The sequence below is a fragment of the Sorex araneus genome, chromosome X (genome assembly GCF_027595985.1).
Source record: "Sorex araneus isolate mSorAra2 chromosome X, mSorAra2.pri, whole genome shotgun sequence".
NCBI classification, from domain to species: Eukaryota; Metazoa; Chordata; class Mammalia; order Eulipotyphla; family Soricidae; genus Sorex; species Sorex araneus.
The window spans coordinates 314629579-314647651 of record NC_073313.1 but is presented as its reverse complement, the minus strand read 5'-3'; the positions used below and the strand labels follow the sequence as shown (position 1 = coordinate 314647651).

The following is an 18073-nucleotide window of genomic DNA, read 5'->3' as shown; positions in this document are numbered from 1 at the left end:
GCTTTCCTTTTCTTTTATAAATGTGTTTATATGATTCACTTTAGAATTGACATTTGAAAATTAAAATTTTAATGTCTTTTACAGAGAAGATGGTGAATTAGAAGATGGTGAAATAGATGATGCAGGATTTGAAGAAACACAAGGACAGGAAGGAAAAGAGGATGAAAAGCAGAAAAATGAGAAAGCCTACAGAAAATCAAGAAAAAAACACAAGAAAGAAAGAGAGAAGAAAAAATCCAAAAGGAGAAAACGTGAGAAACATAAGGTTAGAATTTTATTTTTATTCTTATGATGAATTTTTCATGAAATATAAAATATTAAGAGTTAGAAAATACAGTTCTTACCTATTTTTATAAAACAGTTCATCTTTTTATCACATAAAAATGCCATTCTCAAATATAAATATTATACTAATTGGAGGTTTAAAAATAATGAGAAGCACCAGAGAGATAGTACAGAGAGGTAAAGCTCTTGCCTTACCTGTGACTGATCCAATTTGATTCCCTAGCACTATCAGGAATAATTCCTGAGAAGAACCAGGAAAAGTCCTGAGCATTGCTAGATGTGACCCAGAGCAAAACAATAAAAAACAAAAACACCCATTCAAGTACTTAAGTTAAATCTTTTGAAATGATGGAGTGTTGTAAGTGAGAATCTTGAAAAATCAAGGAAAACAAGTTTCATTCTCTGTAAATAGGATTAGTAACATTAGCACTGTTCTTCCAGCCATTCATTTAACCATTCATTTGTATCCCTGTAGAGCTCTACTCTATGCTAGGGATTTTAGAGATTAATAAAATTCATTCTGCTCCTTCAGAGATTACATTCAAATGGAATAAATAAAAAATGCTATCAGGAAAACAAATAAAAAGGGCACTTTGGTGTTCGATCTGGTTAATAACGTTTTATCTGGGGCCGGAGTGATAGTATAGCAGAAGGGCATTTGCCTTTCATGCGGCTGACCTTGGCATCCCATATCATCCCTCAGGCACTGCTAGGAGTAATTCCTGAGAACAGAACCAGGAGTAACCCCTTAGTATCACTGGATATGATCCATAAAAGCAAAAAATAAAATGTACTTAAAAACCTTATAAACATTTGCAGTCTTGAAATTAGTGTTACCTCAATGAAATTTTTTGAAAAAAATAACAAAATGCTGCATAAAGAGCAGTGTGTATGGTTTGGGAAGGAAAGAAAGGAAATACATGCTGATACAGAACACAGGAAGTAGTTGGCAGTAGTAGTGGGCTAACTTTCAAAGTTCCCTGAATTTTCTTCATTAAAAACAAGTCTTTTCTTATAGCAAAATCATGCAGTTTGCTTTTTTATGGATGGAACTGGAGGTTGTCATGCTAACTGAAGTGAACAGGAAGGACAGAGAGATATAGAATGATCTCTCTCATCTGTGGGATATAAAGTAACATAATAGGGGAATAGCAAAAAATGATCAAAAACAACAGAATCTAAGAACTGGTCTAAAGAATGGAGTTTACCATGGCAGTAATATGGGAGAAGGAAGGATGTTGAGGTTTGGGAGGGGAAAATGGGGGGTCCTAAAACAGTGGTGGAAGGAGATGGACACCTGTGGGGTGTGTGGTGTTGGAATGTTGTGTTCATTTTACCCTATTATTGTAAAATTGTAAGTCATGTGACTAAAATAAACAACAACAACAAAAGCAGAGCAGTTTGGGACTAGGAACATAACTCAATGGTAAAGTGCATGCTTTCCATGTATGAGGCCTTGGGATTGCTCACTGGCAACTCCCATAACAAGAACAAAAGCAAATTAGAATAACAATACCAAAACCTCAATGGCAGTATCTTTTATAACATGCAATAATCAGTTATTTGTGCATGCATAAGAGGTGCAAATAGGTGAGAACAAGTCACAGAGAGCAACAAAACTAGTGGAGGATCTACAACCGCGTGAAGAAGCAGAAGCATTTATTTTATACGGAGAAGTATCCACTCAACAGGGATAGTCTGGGCCAGACTGAGAACAGCTAGAAACCGGGAAGAGGATTTTCTAGTTCTGCCCATCTTTTTAAGTTTTAGTGCTTGCAGGGGGTCACACCCCGTTTTGTCACACACTTGACTGCTGTGTGGCCAGAAAGAGCAATGGCACGAAGCATCGCAGATAGCACAGTGGCCAGAATCACAAACTCATTGCATTAGGAAGATTGACTTCATGAGCATACTACTGGGTTGGAAAGAACAACCCAGTGCTGTTCATCAGGCCCATAGCCATATTTTTAAATATTTTATGCTAACAATAGAAAACATAGAGCTAGACTCTGCTCTGTGAATGGTGAGATTGCTCATCAGTCCTTTGTCAGGGGCTTAAGATTCAAACTCCTTTTGTGTCCTACTTCTATGCCTCTCCCCTGCCCCTCTATAAGGAGCTCTCTGGTGTGGGTTCAAGGGTGAGGATAGTTATTGACTCCGCTGCCAGGACTGCCATCTCTTTGGATTTTCTCCTTTCCCCATGGCAGGTGTGTTTAGAGCAGCCTCTGGCTGTTGCCATATCGAAGGCAGCCTTCCGAGGACTCCATCAGGGCAACATTAGAACGTTTGCTTTGGATCATCAGGAAAATCTCTTCCTCTTGATTAGTGTTCTTGCATAGTTCTTTGTGTTTTTCATGTTGAAAACAGTAAGCTAAAGTGCTGGGTGAATTTACACAGTACACCCCAAAGAGGCTGGTCAGCCTGTTTTGTCCTTGGATTACAAGAGTATTATGCTGGCAAATATAATCAAGTGTAAGTCTATTAAAATTGTACTGGGTTGAAAATAATAAAACACAGTTCACAAATTAAAAAAAAAAGAAAATATTGTGCTAGAGAAATGAAATTAGGAATTCTTTCCTGGTGCATGCTAGGTGTGCTCCCTACACCCTGTTATAATATTTCCTGACTATGGGGAGATATTGTAATGCCTCCCTTATCACTGGATAGGATAGATCAACCAGATAAAAAATCAGTAAGGAAGAATTAGCCTTAAAGAAGAAATGGGAAAAGCTATTAGTAGATAGAGTTTACTGCCCTGCAAAAACCAAATATTCATTCATTTCCAGTGTACATAGAATATTCTCTAGACCATATGTTGAGATGCCAAGCAAGTATACGTAAAATCATGATGATAAACTAATTATATCAAGTATCTTTCCATGATAATAAACTAATTATATCAAGTATCTTTTCAGACCACAATATATTTTTTTTAAATTTTGTTGAACCACTGTGAGATAGTTACAAGCTTTCATGTTTGGGTTACAATCACACAAGATCAAACACCCATCGCTCCACCAGTGCACATTCCCTACCACCAATATCCTGGGTATAACCCCCCTTTCTCACCCTCTCCCTGCCTCCATGGCAGACAATATTCCCCATACTCTTTCTATACTTTTGGGTGTTATGGCTTACAACACAGACACTGAGAGTTCTTCATGTTTGGTCCATTATGTACTTTCGGCATGCATCTCCCATCCCGACTGATTCCTCCAGCCATCATTTTTTTAGTGATCCCCTCTCTATTCCAGCTGCCTTCTCCCCTCGGCTCATGAAGCAGTCTTCCAGCTATGGGGCAATCCTCCTGGCCCTTGTATCTGCTGTCCTTGGGTGTCAGCCTCATGTGATGTTATTCTGTACTCCACAAATGAGTGCAGTCCTTTTATCCCTCTCTTTCTGACTCATTTCACTTAGCATGATACTCTCCATCAGACCACAATACTTTCAAGGTAGAAATAAATCATAGAAATAAAACCGGGGGCTAGGGTGATAGTACAGCAGATAAAGTGCTGCTTTGCTTGCAGCCAACCTCGGCTTGATTCTTGACACCACATATGTCCCCTCAGGTCCACCAGAAGTGATTCCTGACCATAGCCAAGTGTGGCCTAACCACTCCCGCCCCCTGCCCCCCCCCAAAAAAAAGTGAGAAAAACTTACACTTGGAAGCTAAACAACATACTACTGGACAACCAGTGGGTCAAAGAGGAAATCAAGATTTTGTTTTCAAATCTCTAAAATCAAAAAAGAATGAGAACATGAACAACCGGAATGTATGGGATAGTGAAAGCTTTCCTAAGAGAACATAGCAATACAGGTGTTTATCAGGAAACAGGAAACGACTCACAATCTAACCCTACATCTTAAGCAACTAGAAAAGGAAAATCAGAGGAAGGCCCATGTAAATAAAAGGGGAATAGTAATATGAAAAGTAAATGATACAGACCTCCCCCGCAAAAAAAAAAACAAAAACCCAAAAGATCAGTGAGACTAGAAGTTGGATTTTGGAAAGAATAAATTAAGATCAGCAGTCACTTAGCTAGATCAATTAGAAAAAAGGGAAACTCATAAATCAGATCTTAAATAAAAGGAAAAATGTTACAACTGTCACTGTCATCCTGTTGCTCATCGATTTGCTCAAGCAGGCACCAGTAACGTCTCCATTGTGAGACTTGTTACTGTTTTTGGCATATCGAATATGCCATGGGTAGCTTGCCAGGCTCTGCCATGTGGACAAGATACTCTCAGTAGCTTGCCGGGCTCTCCAAGAGGGATGGAGGAATCGAACCTGGGTCAGCCATGTGCAAGGCCGACCCTTCCCACTGCACTATCACTCCATCCCAATGTTACAACAGGTACTAAGAACTACAAATGATAATAGGATATTACTATGAACAATTGTATGCCACAATTGGAGAACCTAAGAAAAATGGATATATATATTTAAAATCCACAACCTCCTAAGAATTGGAGGAAGTAGAAAACTTGAAGCAGTCAATTGCTATTTTGGTTATTAAAAGTTTTTCCCCCCAAAATATCTCAGGTCCGGATGGGTTCACTAGTGAGTTCTTCCAGAGACCTGCTTTGAATGTCTTCCAGAAGTTGAAGAAAACAAGAATTCAACTGGTTTATGTGAGATGAATATTAACTCTGATGGCAGAATGAGACACATCACTAAGAAACAGATTTACAGATTAATATCTCTCATGAGCATTGATGCAGAGATCCTTAACAAAATCTTAGGAAACTGAATTGAGCAGTACATCAAAAGAGTCACACGCTGTGATCAAGTGGGATCTATCACAGGGATGTAAGAATAGTTCAATATTCCTAAATCCATTAATATGATTGAAGGAAAAATTAAAATCATAATCATTATGTTAATAGATGCAGAAAATGCATTTGAAAAGATCAGCACCCATTTATGATTAAAAACTTACCCGTAAGATGGGAGTAGAAGGAACTTACCTCAAGATAGTAAGGCCTGACTGGAGAAGTAGTGCCAGGGTTAAGACTCTTCCCTTGTATGTGGCCAACCCTGGGTTGACCCCCAGCACCACTTATGTCCCATGAGCACTGCCAGGAGTCAACTCTGAGCACAACCTCCCACTCCTCCAAAAAAGTAAGGCCAGGTGCCAGAGAGATGCTTTGCAGGTGGGACGCTTGGGTTAATCCCTGGCACTATATGGTCCCCTGAGCACAGAGTTTCCCCCCAAGAACCCTCTTAGGGGTGGCCTTGACAATCCCCAGCACTGCAGGGACAGAGAAATACTGCATCCTTGAGGTCTTGCATTGAACTACTGACATGGCCTCAGTTGGCTTGAGTACCACTTTTTTGGTTTTGGCCCATACCTGACTGTGCTCAGGACTTATTCTGGCTCTGAGCTCAGAGATCACTCCTGACAGGGCTCAGGAAGGCATCTGTAATGCTGGGGATTGAACCTGGTTGGGCTGTTTGTGAGGTAAATACCTTATGCATTATATTATCTCTCGGGCCCAGCAACCAGTTTTATTCCCATTAAGGTGAACTTAAATTTGGGGTTCATGATATCGCTCAGAAACCTAACATATGTGAAGTCCTGAATTCAATTCAAGACACTCATGTTTCCTTCCTGCCCTTCCCCCCATTTCTCCAGTACCTCTAGGCCTGACCCTCTATTTTTTAAAACTGATCAACTTATAGGGCTAGAAAGATAGCAGAGCAGGTAGGGTATTTGCTTTGCACACCAGCCAACTCAGATTTGATCCCCAGTGTCCTATATGGTTGCCCAAGCACCATCAGGAGTGACCCCTGAGTGCAGATCCAGGAATAAGTCCTGAGCAGAATTGGATGTGGCCTGAACCAAAAATAAATAAATAGATTTTGAAAGGACCAACTTAAATCCAAGGTCAGAAAATCCTTGGGCCAAGGGATAATGAGGTAAACACTATCATAAATCTTTCAAAAGAGGAGAAAGATGCAGTTTTTCTCAGAAGTTTTTAGAGAAGTTGGGGTGATTGTGCCCTTTGGAATAAGATTTATTTTTTTTTCAGTTTAATGCCTTATCTTGCTCAGATAATTTATGTCTAAATGCGTTTGTATAAATCATCTTTTGCAGATATGTATTGCAGATATGTAACATTTGTTTTTTTTTTACCTTCTTTAGCATAATTCTCCATCTAGTGATGATAGTTCAGACTACAGCCTTGGTTCAGATGTTGAACATACAGAGAGTCATCACAAAAAAAGAACTGGTTTCTACAGGGATTATGACATTCCATTTCCTCAGGTATTACCTTCTTAAAATTATGATAAAATGCAATCTAACTTACCATTTTAACTATTCTTGGTATACTGTTCAGTAGCATGAAGTCTATTCAGTGTTGTGCAGCTATCACCAGTGCCCAGCTGCCATCCTTTTGGAGCTTCCTAGGGTGTTCACAGCAATGGGCAGTGCTCTGGTCCAAATGCTAGACATATCTGCAGACTATAGTGGAGTCTTTATCATAGAAGTCCAAGCATGGGAGGCCTATACAATGAAGGGGACTGTTACACAATGAGGGGGACTGTTAGGAATATTTGCAGTTAGAATGGAAACCTTAGGGATAATTTTTTTTAACTTGGGAATAAAAGGGCCATTATTGTTAGGGTTAGGGGAAAAGGTTTAAGAGCACCCATTGGGATACTAAAAACAAAACAAACCAGTAATACACGAATACCCAGTACCAGGGAAAGTGGGCCAGGAGGACTAGTCAGTGGCTAGTCAATGGTGTGGGAGATGGATAGTAGTTAAGATAGAGGAGGATCCAACACTAGTTGGAAATGATCACTATGGACACGAACTGTGTTGAAAGCAGGTAAAAGGATATACAATACATGATGTCCTTTCAGCATCTGAATCACAAACCATAATGTCTAAAATGAGAGAGAGAGAGAGAGAGAGAGAGAGAGAGAGAGAGAAAGAGAGAGAAGAGAGGTGCCTGCCATAGAGGCAGGCTGGGGTGGGGGGTGCCTTGAAGGAATGGGAGGGAAACTGGGGATAGTGGTGCTGGGAAATTACACTGGTGGAGGGATGGCTGTTGGAACAATGTATGACTGAAATGCAATCGTGAACAGTTTTGTAGTGCTCTATCTCATGGTGATTCAATTTTTTTTAAAAAAGAGCACCAATTAGAGATCATTTGTCAAAACTGCCTAAAAATAAGAAACTTCCACAGCAATTCTTATTACACATGAAAAAAAAAAGGACAAAGTAGTAAGTGTATTTTTTCAACTTGAAGATTTTTTTCATTTGGACCAAGCTTCAGAACCACAAACTAAATAAGACTTGCTGAACCCTTTGATCCACTGTTAAGCTGGAAAGGTAAGAGAACCAGATTATGATATGGAAAGTCTTAACTTTGGATCACTGTCAAAACTACTACTTTTATTAGCCAAAATTAAATAATTTAATGAATTTCCATGTTGAGAGTGTGAAAATATAAAATACATTATTTCACAACCAAGTGAATAGTGAGATAACTCCTTCCCGATGAAGCTGGTAATCTTTGAGTAAGACTGCATATTGTCACTATGTAGAGAGATGGACTTGACTTATTGTCATGATCATTTCACAATATACACTAATATTCAATTATGATTATACTCCTGAAACTAACATGTCAGTTACATCTAGTTTTTTACGATTCTTTTTTTTTATGCTGAACATAAGAGTACAAGATTCTTGAAATTGTGTTTAACTTTCTGCTGTTAGGTCCTAGTTGCCAGAATCTAATAAAAACTCACATGACATTAGAAACACCTTATCTTTTCCTATCACATAGGGTCCTTGATTGTCTGTCTAGTAAGTATGTGAACTTCTGGGAAGGTTTTTAAGAACATGGAGCAAACTTGGTTAAGGTTGCAAGGAATGACAGCAGTATTACATACCTCTTACAAGGCTCAGGACAGACCAGAGCTTATAACATCTTGAAAATCTTAAAACCATCACTTCTCTGTAGAGCGTGTTCTATCACCTTATTTGAAAACTCCCAGATCTGTAGGAGTTTATATATAATCATGTATTTTAAGTATTTTATAGCTTGAGGCATGAAATATAAAAAACAAAAAAGAGAACAATACACTAATAAACATCTGCAACAGCAAAAAAAACACCCTGTGCCTTAACTAGCCTAGTTACCCCTTCCTCTGTGGATACCTTCCCCTCCACCCACTTAGACTTCTCATTCCTATTCTACCCTTTATTTCCTCAGGCAGTCTCCCCAAAACTGTATTTTAAGGGCTCTGACTACTGAGAACCCTCACCAGCTCATCAGACCCCACATTCCTAAAAGATGTTTGCACAGTGGCACCCACTTATCATCAACTCCAAGCCACCTCCTGGGGCGCTCTCTGGCCCCTTACCCTTTCTCCCATCCCCTGCCCCTCCCATCTTCCTATCTCTCCCACATGGAATTCCTGCCCACCAAGCCTCCTCCCCTCATGCTGCTAGCCCCTTGTCCTTCCCAAGCTTTCCCAAAAGCCAGATCCCCAATAGTCTTCTCACTGGCTAACCTGTAGATAACCCATAATACTATTTTTAAAGGTAGTATGGAGATTATTTTTGTAAAGATTGAATAAAGGTTTTAAATTGTCAGAATAATATTGAATGACTGTCACCCTATATGACAAGTATCTAATCTCTAGGGAAAAATTCAAATCATTCAGGAATCTTTATAAAGCATAACAATTATCATTGAAACTTTATATTTTTATAAAAGAAAATATGAGGCATTAATCTTCAACTTCCTGCATGGCAGAGCCTGTCAAGCTACCCATGGTGTACTCAATATGCCAAAAACAGTAGCAACAACCATCCTCATTCCCCTGATCCAGAAAGAGCCCCCAATATGCCATCGGGCTACACAGGAACGAATGAAGATGTTACTGGCAGTGATACAGTGATATAGTGAATCTTCAACTTAGTCTAATTATTTTTTATTTTCATAGTGGTTTTAAAATATATATCAGGAGCACTGCCTTTTGGTTATAATTGTAAATTTCCTTCTGAATTTCTTAGTGCTAGGTAGAGAAAAACTTATAAACTATTTTTTAAAGTATGTGTTTATTTAAAATATAATTAAAATTTATATTATTTTCAAGCTGCTATTTTATTTTAAAAATTAGCTATTTGTAAAAGATTATAAACTTTAAAAGTACTGCTTAAAACAAATGAGAAATCTTAATTTGGTTTTCAGAATTTGAAACTGCTTTCTTTTTCATTATATTCAATATAAAGATCTTAATTTTTAAAAAATTCTGTGCATTTATTAAAAATACGTAGTATCAGCATATCAACATATTATGTTGATATTCTGGCAGGATAGTCACTTTATATCTTATTTTAAATGTACTAAGCTGATCTGGGTTGTGATCTGGGATATCCTCGATCTTTTAGTTGTAATTATGTAATACTTGCTTTTTTACAAAAAATAGCATAAGAAATGATGGAACTAATATGGACATATAAAGGAAGAGAGGTGTATTTGAAGTTTATATTGAAACTTCAAGGCCTAAAGTGCATTCTGTATATTCACATACTTTAGTAAAGAACCACTAAAACTAGTAAATTATATTTTAATGAATAATTCTTTTTTTTTTGGAAATTATGAAGACTTTATTTTATAATATTGTTTTTTTTTTAAATTTTTATTTTTTTAAAAATTTTATCACCATGTGGAAAGTTACAGAGTTCTCAGGTTTATGTCTCAGTTATACCGTATTCAAACACCATCCCTTCACCAGTGCCCATATTCCACCACCAAAATCCCCGGTATACCCCCACCCCCCACCCCAACTGTATAACTGATGAACCTCACTTTATTTTCTCTTCAGCTTGATTACGTTCCATATTTCAACACAAAACTCACTATTGCTGTGGGAGTTATATCCCCAAACAAGATAACCCTAATAAGGAGGCATTTGATAATTAGTTTTCCATTCAAAGATTGTATGTTTTCAGGTTTTAGAAAAGGTCGCGCGTGGCTCGGATGTGTCCCAGTCCCGAATCCTGGAGCCATGTTAGTTGCTGCTCAGTGTCGCCAGGGTTCCATCTGGAGAAGGTGTGCTGGCGGCACCTCCTCCCTCCGGCCCCCCTGTGTTGCTGACCCCTTTAATGAATAATTCTTAATGAGCAATTTACTCACTGGAAGTTTTACACTAGTGAAAACTCTCCTTTTTTCCCTATTTCTATTAGAAATAAATGTGGTTTTTTTGTGGTTTTTTTTTGTTTTTTTGCTTTTTGGGTCACATCTGTCGATGCACAGGGGTCACTCCTGGCTCTTCACTCAGGAATTACCCCTAGTGGTGCTCAGGGAACCATATGGGATGCTGGGTTTCAAACCCGGGTCGGCCACGTGCAAGGCAGACGCCCTACTGCCCCATAAATGTGTTTTTTTGTTTGTTTTTGAAGTATATGAATTAAAACTAGGGCCTCACACACGTAGGTTATGTATTTCACTACGGAGGCACATATGTGGCCCAAATACTTTATTTTTTTGAGAAGTAATTTATATATAGTCATGCATTTTAAGTATTTCTTTATAGCTTGAGGCATGAAATACAGAAAACAAAAAAGTGAACAAAAACACTAATAAAGATCTATAATATTATAACATTTATAGATATGTTTATATATTTATATTTTTATAAATCTATAACTATATTTTATAAATTTATATATTCATGAATATTATAAATATTCATAATATAATATAAATATTATGAATATTTATAAGCAATATCAATAGCATTTAGCTTTTATGCTTAGCCTTTTTTAATGTTTTAATTTAATTTTATTTCTATATAGTTGTTCTCAGTGACTTATTACATTTAATATTCCAACACCAATCCCACCACCATTATATCTTCCCACCACCCATTATTTTCGAATTTTCCCAACCCTCACTCAAGCCTGCCCCAATAGCAGGCCCTAAATAATTTTTTTTTTTGGTAAATGCCGCTGTGCACTCCAGGAATTCTAAGATTTTAAGAGGTGATTCAGCTGGAGTTAATTTTTAACTGGATGATGACATCTCTTAACTGGATGGAGGCATGTCTGCAGCTTGTTGATCTCTCCTGAGATTTATGAGTCTCTGGATCATGGCCAATTAATGAGCTTATATGGTGCTAGAGGCAGTTTGTGGGTGTGATTGCCAGGATCCCAAAAGGACAGGGAGATTGTGGGAGGTCACCCATTCCCAACTCTGTGAGAGCCTGGAGATTTCAGTCACAAATCCTGAACACCTGAGTTTTTCAACAGATTCATTCATGGATGAGGCTTGTCCAAAGCTGTGGAGATTGGCCGTGAGCATGGTGGTGATTGGGTTTTGGAAGTTTTCAGCTTCTGGGGCTCCCCCAACCCTGGGGTGCCCTGGATATGAGATTCAACCTGGTGCAGGGTCCGGATTCAGCTTGTTGATTTTCTGTACTTAGTTTTAAATATCTTAGATAAATAAGAACACAACTGTGCACTACCTTTCCCCCTTCTTTTTACCAGCGTTCTTGGTAAAAAAAGAATGTTTGTGTTTGTGTTACTATGAATTCCTATATATTTGGATATATATATATATATGTATAGTGAGAGACATACAAATTAATCTATTTCAGTGCATAACTAAAAAACCCTAATATTGCTCTCCATTTTGAACTAGCATGGACATACATCAGGAAGTTATATGACATCAAAGAAGAGTCAACACAACAAAAAATTTAAGAGTAAAGAATATGATGAGTATAGTACCTACAGTGATGACAACTTTGGCAACTACAGTGATGATAACTATGGCAACTATAATCAGGAAACAGAGGAAGATTTTGCCAGTCAGCTCAAGCAGTACAGGCAAGCTAAAGACACTTCAAGTACTGCTTTAGGATCATCATATTCTAAGGAATCAGGCAAAAAACAAAGAATGAAAGGAGTTCAAGGTAAGTTTGAAATTGTCAACCTGTTTTTTTTTTTTTTTTTTTTTTTTTTTTTTTGCTTTTTGGGTCACACCTGGCTCATGCACTCAGGAATCAGCCCTGGCGGTGCTCAGGGGACCATATGGGATGCTGGGATTCGAACCCGGGTCGGCTGCGTGCAAGGCAAACGCCCTACCCGCTGTGCTATCACTCCAGCCCCTGTCAACCTGTTTTTAAATATGAGAATATTAATTAAAGCAGGCTCTTCTCAAGGTTCTTTATTCTTCTGGTTTGTGAGTTATTTTAAAATTTATTTTATACACCTGGAGACCAAAAATAGAAACTAATTGCTTTTTGGGTCACACCCGACATTGCACAAGGGTTACTTTTGGCTCTGCACTCAGGAATTATTCCCTGGCGGTGCTCAGGGATGCTGGGAATTGAACCTGACTAGGCTGCGTGCAAGGCAAATGCCCTACCCACTGTGCTATCGCTCCAGCACCTTAATTATATTTTATCTTAACATTTGACATGGTTTACATGCAGGAGCCCCGGGTTCAATCTTTGGTACCACATTATTCCCCAGATACTGCTGGGTGTGACCCCAAAACCAAACAAAGCAATACGAAACTATCAATATTGTATTAGACTTTAATATTTTTAAAGCTATAAAAATGTAAAAAAAAAATTCCTCTACTGTTACATATTCTTTTATATTAGTGTACTAAAAAGTGCCTCTTTTTCATTTTTTTAAATTATTCTTTATACTGATTTATATTTTAGCCTTGTAAGGATAGAATTCTGGAATGGTTTTTTTGTTTGTTTGCTTTGGGTCACATCTAGTGGTGTTTAGGTCTTATTCTTGGCTCTATACTCAGGGATAACTCCTGGTGGGGTTTAGGGTGCTAGGGAGCAAACCAGGGCTGGCAGCATACAAGGCAAGTGCCCTAACTATTGTACTAGCACTGTGACTCATGGAATGATTTTTGTAAAATTTAGGCTTAAGAACATGTTGATTATCTTTGCTACACCAGACTATAGATATCCTTCAGGATTGTAATTTAGAACATGATCTTAAAAAGAAAAATCCTGGTCAGGCCAGAGAGATAGCACAGTGGATATGGTGCTTGCCTGCATGCAGTCAAACTGGGTTTAATCCCCAACACTGCATATGTACCCCTGAGCACTGCCAGAAGTGGCCCCTGAGTGTAAGTAAGCTCAGCCAGGTGACCCAAATATCCCCTCACTGAAATAAATACAAATGAAAAAATTCTTGGAGTTATCACTTATTCATGATATACTGACCATATGGTCCTTGGAGAGACAAGAGCAACTTACCATATGAACTGTGGGTAACACAAGAGTCAGATCAGGGAGTTGGAGAAGTTCTATAGTGACTATAGAGCACTTGCCTTGCACACGGCCAACCCAAGTTGATCCCAAGAATCCCATATGGTTCCTGATTACGCCAGAAATAATTCCTGAGTGCAGAGCCAGAAGTAAGCCCTGAGTACCACTGGGTGTGGCCCCAAACAAAAAAGAACAGGAAAAAAAATGGTCAGATCAACAGAATTGTCTTGCAAGGAAGGACCTAGGGTGAAGAGATGGGTATTAGGGTATCCTATGATGAAACCCAATCATGAACAACGTTATAACTTTGTATCTTACAGTGATTCAATTAAAAAAAATATTTTTAAAGACAAGTGAAGAAATAAAAGAAGGGACCTAGGGACAGGGCTTTTGACACTTTGGGGGCACTGTGGGGGGGAAAAATGAATGATTAAAAAATGGATTTTCCAGGGCCTGGGGATATGACTGACTCACTTTATAGAGCTCTTGCCTTGCAGGCAGCCAGTTAGATAGCAGCCAAGTGTGATTCCAGTGGCTTTTTAGGATTCCCACAGGTCCAAAGTGTGTGTGTGTGTTTCCAGCAAATACCTTAGCCAGAGCTTGGGAGCCCCATCCCACAATTAAGTGTTTGACCCAGTCACAGTGACAACAAAGGGAAGAGAAAGGCAAAAAAAATTGGTCAGTTAATTTATCTGCTTCTAGAAAGTTGGAACAAGATGAGGGAAGATGAAGCAGTAAGCAGCCCAAACCCTCTATAGTTGTCATTTAATTGTTATAAAAAGGAATCAGTGATGAGTATATTGGAATATTTATTTTAAAACTTTTTTCTCATATTTTTCTCCAAAATAGTACCAGTTTGTTTCTATTTTCAGGCACCACAATTTACAGTTCTGTTAATGATAGGGTTTCATGCATACAATGTCCTAGCACCACACCTTCCACAAGAGAGTCCCCACCCCTCAGCCTACCCCTGAACCTCTCCCTGTCCCCCTCCTGGTTAGCTCAGTTCTGTAGACTGGTTGTCAGGCTCTGCTGCCTTTGGCCATTTATTCCATTACTGTGTTTCTTTATATCTCACATATGAGAGAAGTCATTCTGTGCCTGTTCCTCCCCTCTGACTAACTTCATTCAGTATGATACTCTCCAGATCATTTATGTAGCCATAAATTTAATGCCTTTGTCTTTCATTATAGCTGAGAGCTATTCTGTGTGCCATAGTTTCTTTATCCAATAATCTGTTCTTGGACACTTGGGTTGTTTCCAGATTTTGGCTATTGTAAATAGTGCTGCAAATAACATAAAATTGCAGATGTACTTTCTTTATAGATTTTAGGCCCTTGGGGTAGATGCCAAGAAGTGAATTACTGGGTCCACTAAAAAAAAGAAAGTTCAATTCTTAGTTTTTTGATTTGTCCATACTGTTTTCCTAAAGGGTTTAACTCAGTTACCTTCCCACCAGTAGTAGATGTTGAGTCCCTTTTTTCCCACATCCACATTGTTGTTATGTTAGTTTTTTCTTTTTGATGTGTGCCATTCTCACTGGTTCGAGATGTTATCTCGTTGCTGTTTTGATCTTGCATTTCTCTGGTAATAGCATTTTTGTATCAAAGTGATACAAAACAATTTTTCATACACTTATTGCTAACCTGTATATCTTCTTTGAAGACATTTTTAACCCTGTGTCAAATGAGTGGGAAAATATTTTTTCTCCCAATCTGTGCCATGTCTTTTTTTTTATTATTAGTGAATCTCCGTGAGGGTACAGTTACAGATTTATACATTTTTGTGCTCATGTTTCCCCCATACAAAGTTCGAGAACCCATCCCTTCACCAGTGCCCATTCTCCACCACCAGTAAACCCAGAGTCCCTCCCAGCCTCCCCAGTCCCATCTCCCCCCACCCCAAACTGCTACTATGGCAGGGTATTCCCTTTCGTTCTCTCTCTCTGATTAGGTGTTGTGGTTTGCAATAAAGGTGTTGAGCAGCCATTGTGTTCAGTCTCTAGTCAACATTCGTGTGCCATGTCTTATAATTCTGGTCATTGTTTCTTTTGCAGTGAAGAAGCTTCTTAACTTGATAGAATTACATTTATTTTTATTTTTATTTGTTTGGTTAATGGTATTAAATTATTGAAAAGTGCCTCTAGATTCAGTGTCATGGAGGATTCTTCCTATGTTTTCCTGAATTTAATTTATGGATTGAGCTCTAATATAAAGTTCTTTGATCCATTTAAAATTGACTTTTGTGCGTGGTGTGAAGTGGTCTTATTTTTTATATGTGGCTAAGCAGTTGAAGAGGCTTTCCTTGCACCATTTTATATTCTTAGCTTCTTTGTCAAAGTTTAGATGTCTATATACCTGCAGATCTGTTTGTGGGTTCTCAATTCTTTTTCATTGGTCTGAGAATCTTTGTTCCAGAACCATGTTGTCTTTTCGGTTTAGTTTTGTTTGGGGGCCACACCTGATGGTGCTCAGGGCTTACATTAGGCTCTGTGCTCAGCAGTCACGCCTTGGTGTGTTCAGGGAACCATATGGGGTGCCTGGAATCAAACTTGCACAGGCCACGTGTGATGCAAGCACCCCGTCGGCTGTACTATAGCTCTGGTCTCCTAACCACACTGTCTTGATTACTATAACTTCGTAGTATAATGTTGGGGAAAGAAAAGCCTCCTGTTTTCTTTCTTTCTAGCATTTCTTTATATGGGGTTTTATTACTCCGTACTTTCACTGGCATTAGATCTATGTCTTTAAAAAATGTCATGGGACATAATGTATGACTGAAACTCAATCATGAACAGCTTTGTAAAAAAAATACGTTACACATGTTTAAAAAATGTCATGGGACAAAAACATCTTTGACCTACACCAAGTTGATACCTGTTGCATGAAGTGATCAATAGTCGGGTCGGAGGCACAAAGACAAGATGTGTGAGAGGAATGTAGAGAGCTGGGAGGGCCAGTTGATCTGGCTCAAGGCAAAGAGCAACTGCCAGAGGCCTCCTTTTATTCTATTTTTTTTTATCAGTTACATTCTAATGACCTCATTACAGAGAAAGAATCACTAATGAGAGTATAAACAGTTATAGGACATGCATTCGTCAAAAGAACATCAGGGTATACATTGTCTTGTCAAAGCTATGCTGCCAAAACTATGTTGTAATGATTAAAATGTCGCAGAAGATAGGGAGATGGACATGTAGGCTCTACAGATCATGTACCCCACATTGTTGTAGTCAGTTAAACATAGGGCAAAGAGAAGGCTCATACTGATACTTGAAGGCCCAACCAGATTAAGGATGTGTAAGAGAGGGGCAAACTGCTGCCTTGTACTGCCAAGATAAGATATGACCAGGTAGGCATATGAGAGCATGCTGTACTTCTCCAGATCATTGGACTCACAAGTTTTAGCTTGCCCACTTAACTCAAAGTGGGGCCTCGGTTCTGCTTGGTGCTTGCAGGCCAGCGTCCAGAGGTTCGTCCTAATGTCCTGGCTTAGCACCAACAGATACCTTAAAAGGAGATACACTGTACATGGGCTGGAGAGATAGTATAGTGCGTAAGGCACTTGCCTTGCACACACTCAACGAGTTTGGATCCCCAGCACCCAATATGATCTAAGCACCACCAGGAGTAATTCCTGAGTATAAAACCAGGAGTAACCTCTGAGTGTCACTGGGTGTGACCCAAAAACTTAAAAAAAAAAAAAGTACGAAATTATAACAACACTGAAAATTTGTGTGAAAATAACAGTACCTCAAAATCCTTATCAACACTGTTCTTTGAGGTGAAAATTAGTATGTTGCTAATAAATTTTGGGACTCCACGCCAGGCTGTTTTCACTCGGGGCGCCCCAGAGGGAAGGTGGGTAAAAACCCTCCCCACCCCCAAGGAACCCAGCCCTGGCACCCAGCCTCCACTACCCAACTGCTGCCACACTCCAGGCCACTTTCCGGACCTTCCCATTTTCCATAATTACCACACCATATTTGATGGAGTTCAGATAGTAGGCAACAAATCATAGAGTAATATATCTCTAAGATATATATATATAGAGTAATATATATGTATATAGAGTAATATATATATATGTATGTATATATACGTACACAAACACACCACCCGTACCCCCTCTTGGAGAGCCCGGCAAGCTACTGAGAGTATCCCCGCCCACACAGGCAGAGCCTGCCAAGCTACACGTGGCATATTCAATATGCCAAAAACCTATGGTTTCATTCCCCTGACCCTGAAAGAGCCTCCAATCATTGGGAAAAACGAGTAAGGAGAGGCTGATAAAATCTCAGGGCTGGGAGGAATAGAGACGTTGCTGGTGCCCGCTCGAGTAAATCAATGAACAATGGGATGACAGTGACTAATAAATTTCATGTAGCTTTTAATGAATTAAACTTTTCCATACATTTGTTGGCTCTTTAATAGGTTTAGTGTCATTAATAGAAAACTAATAGAAAATCTGTTAGTTCATTATGACTTCAGTAAAATGATGGACTACTTTTATTTGCTC

At 38.8% G+C, this 18073-nt stretch overlaps 1 protein-coding gene across 2 annotated transcripts in view; it reads left to right on the top strand.

Annotated features, from left to right (window-relative positions):
- ZC3H6 (zinc finger CCCH-type containing 6) overlaps positions 1-18073 on the top strand; it is an 83272-nt gene that overhangs the window by 23932 nt on the left and 41267 nt on the right. For both annotated transcript variants that reach the window (XM_055121423.1, XM_055121422.1), the window contains exons 2-4: positions 85-265; positions 6432-6554; positions 11956-12229. In XM_055121423.1, the coding sequence (XP_054977398.1) occupies positions 85-265; positions 6432-6554; positions 11956-12229 (578 nt within the window). The remainder of the gene's footprint in view (positions 1-84; positions 266-6431; positions 6555-11955; positions 12230-18073) is intronic.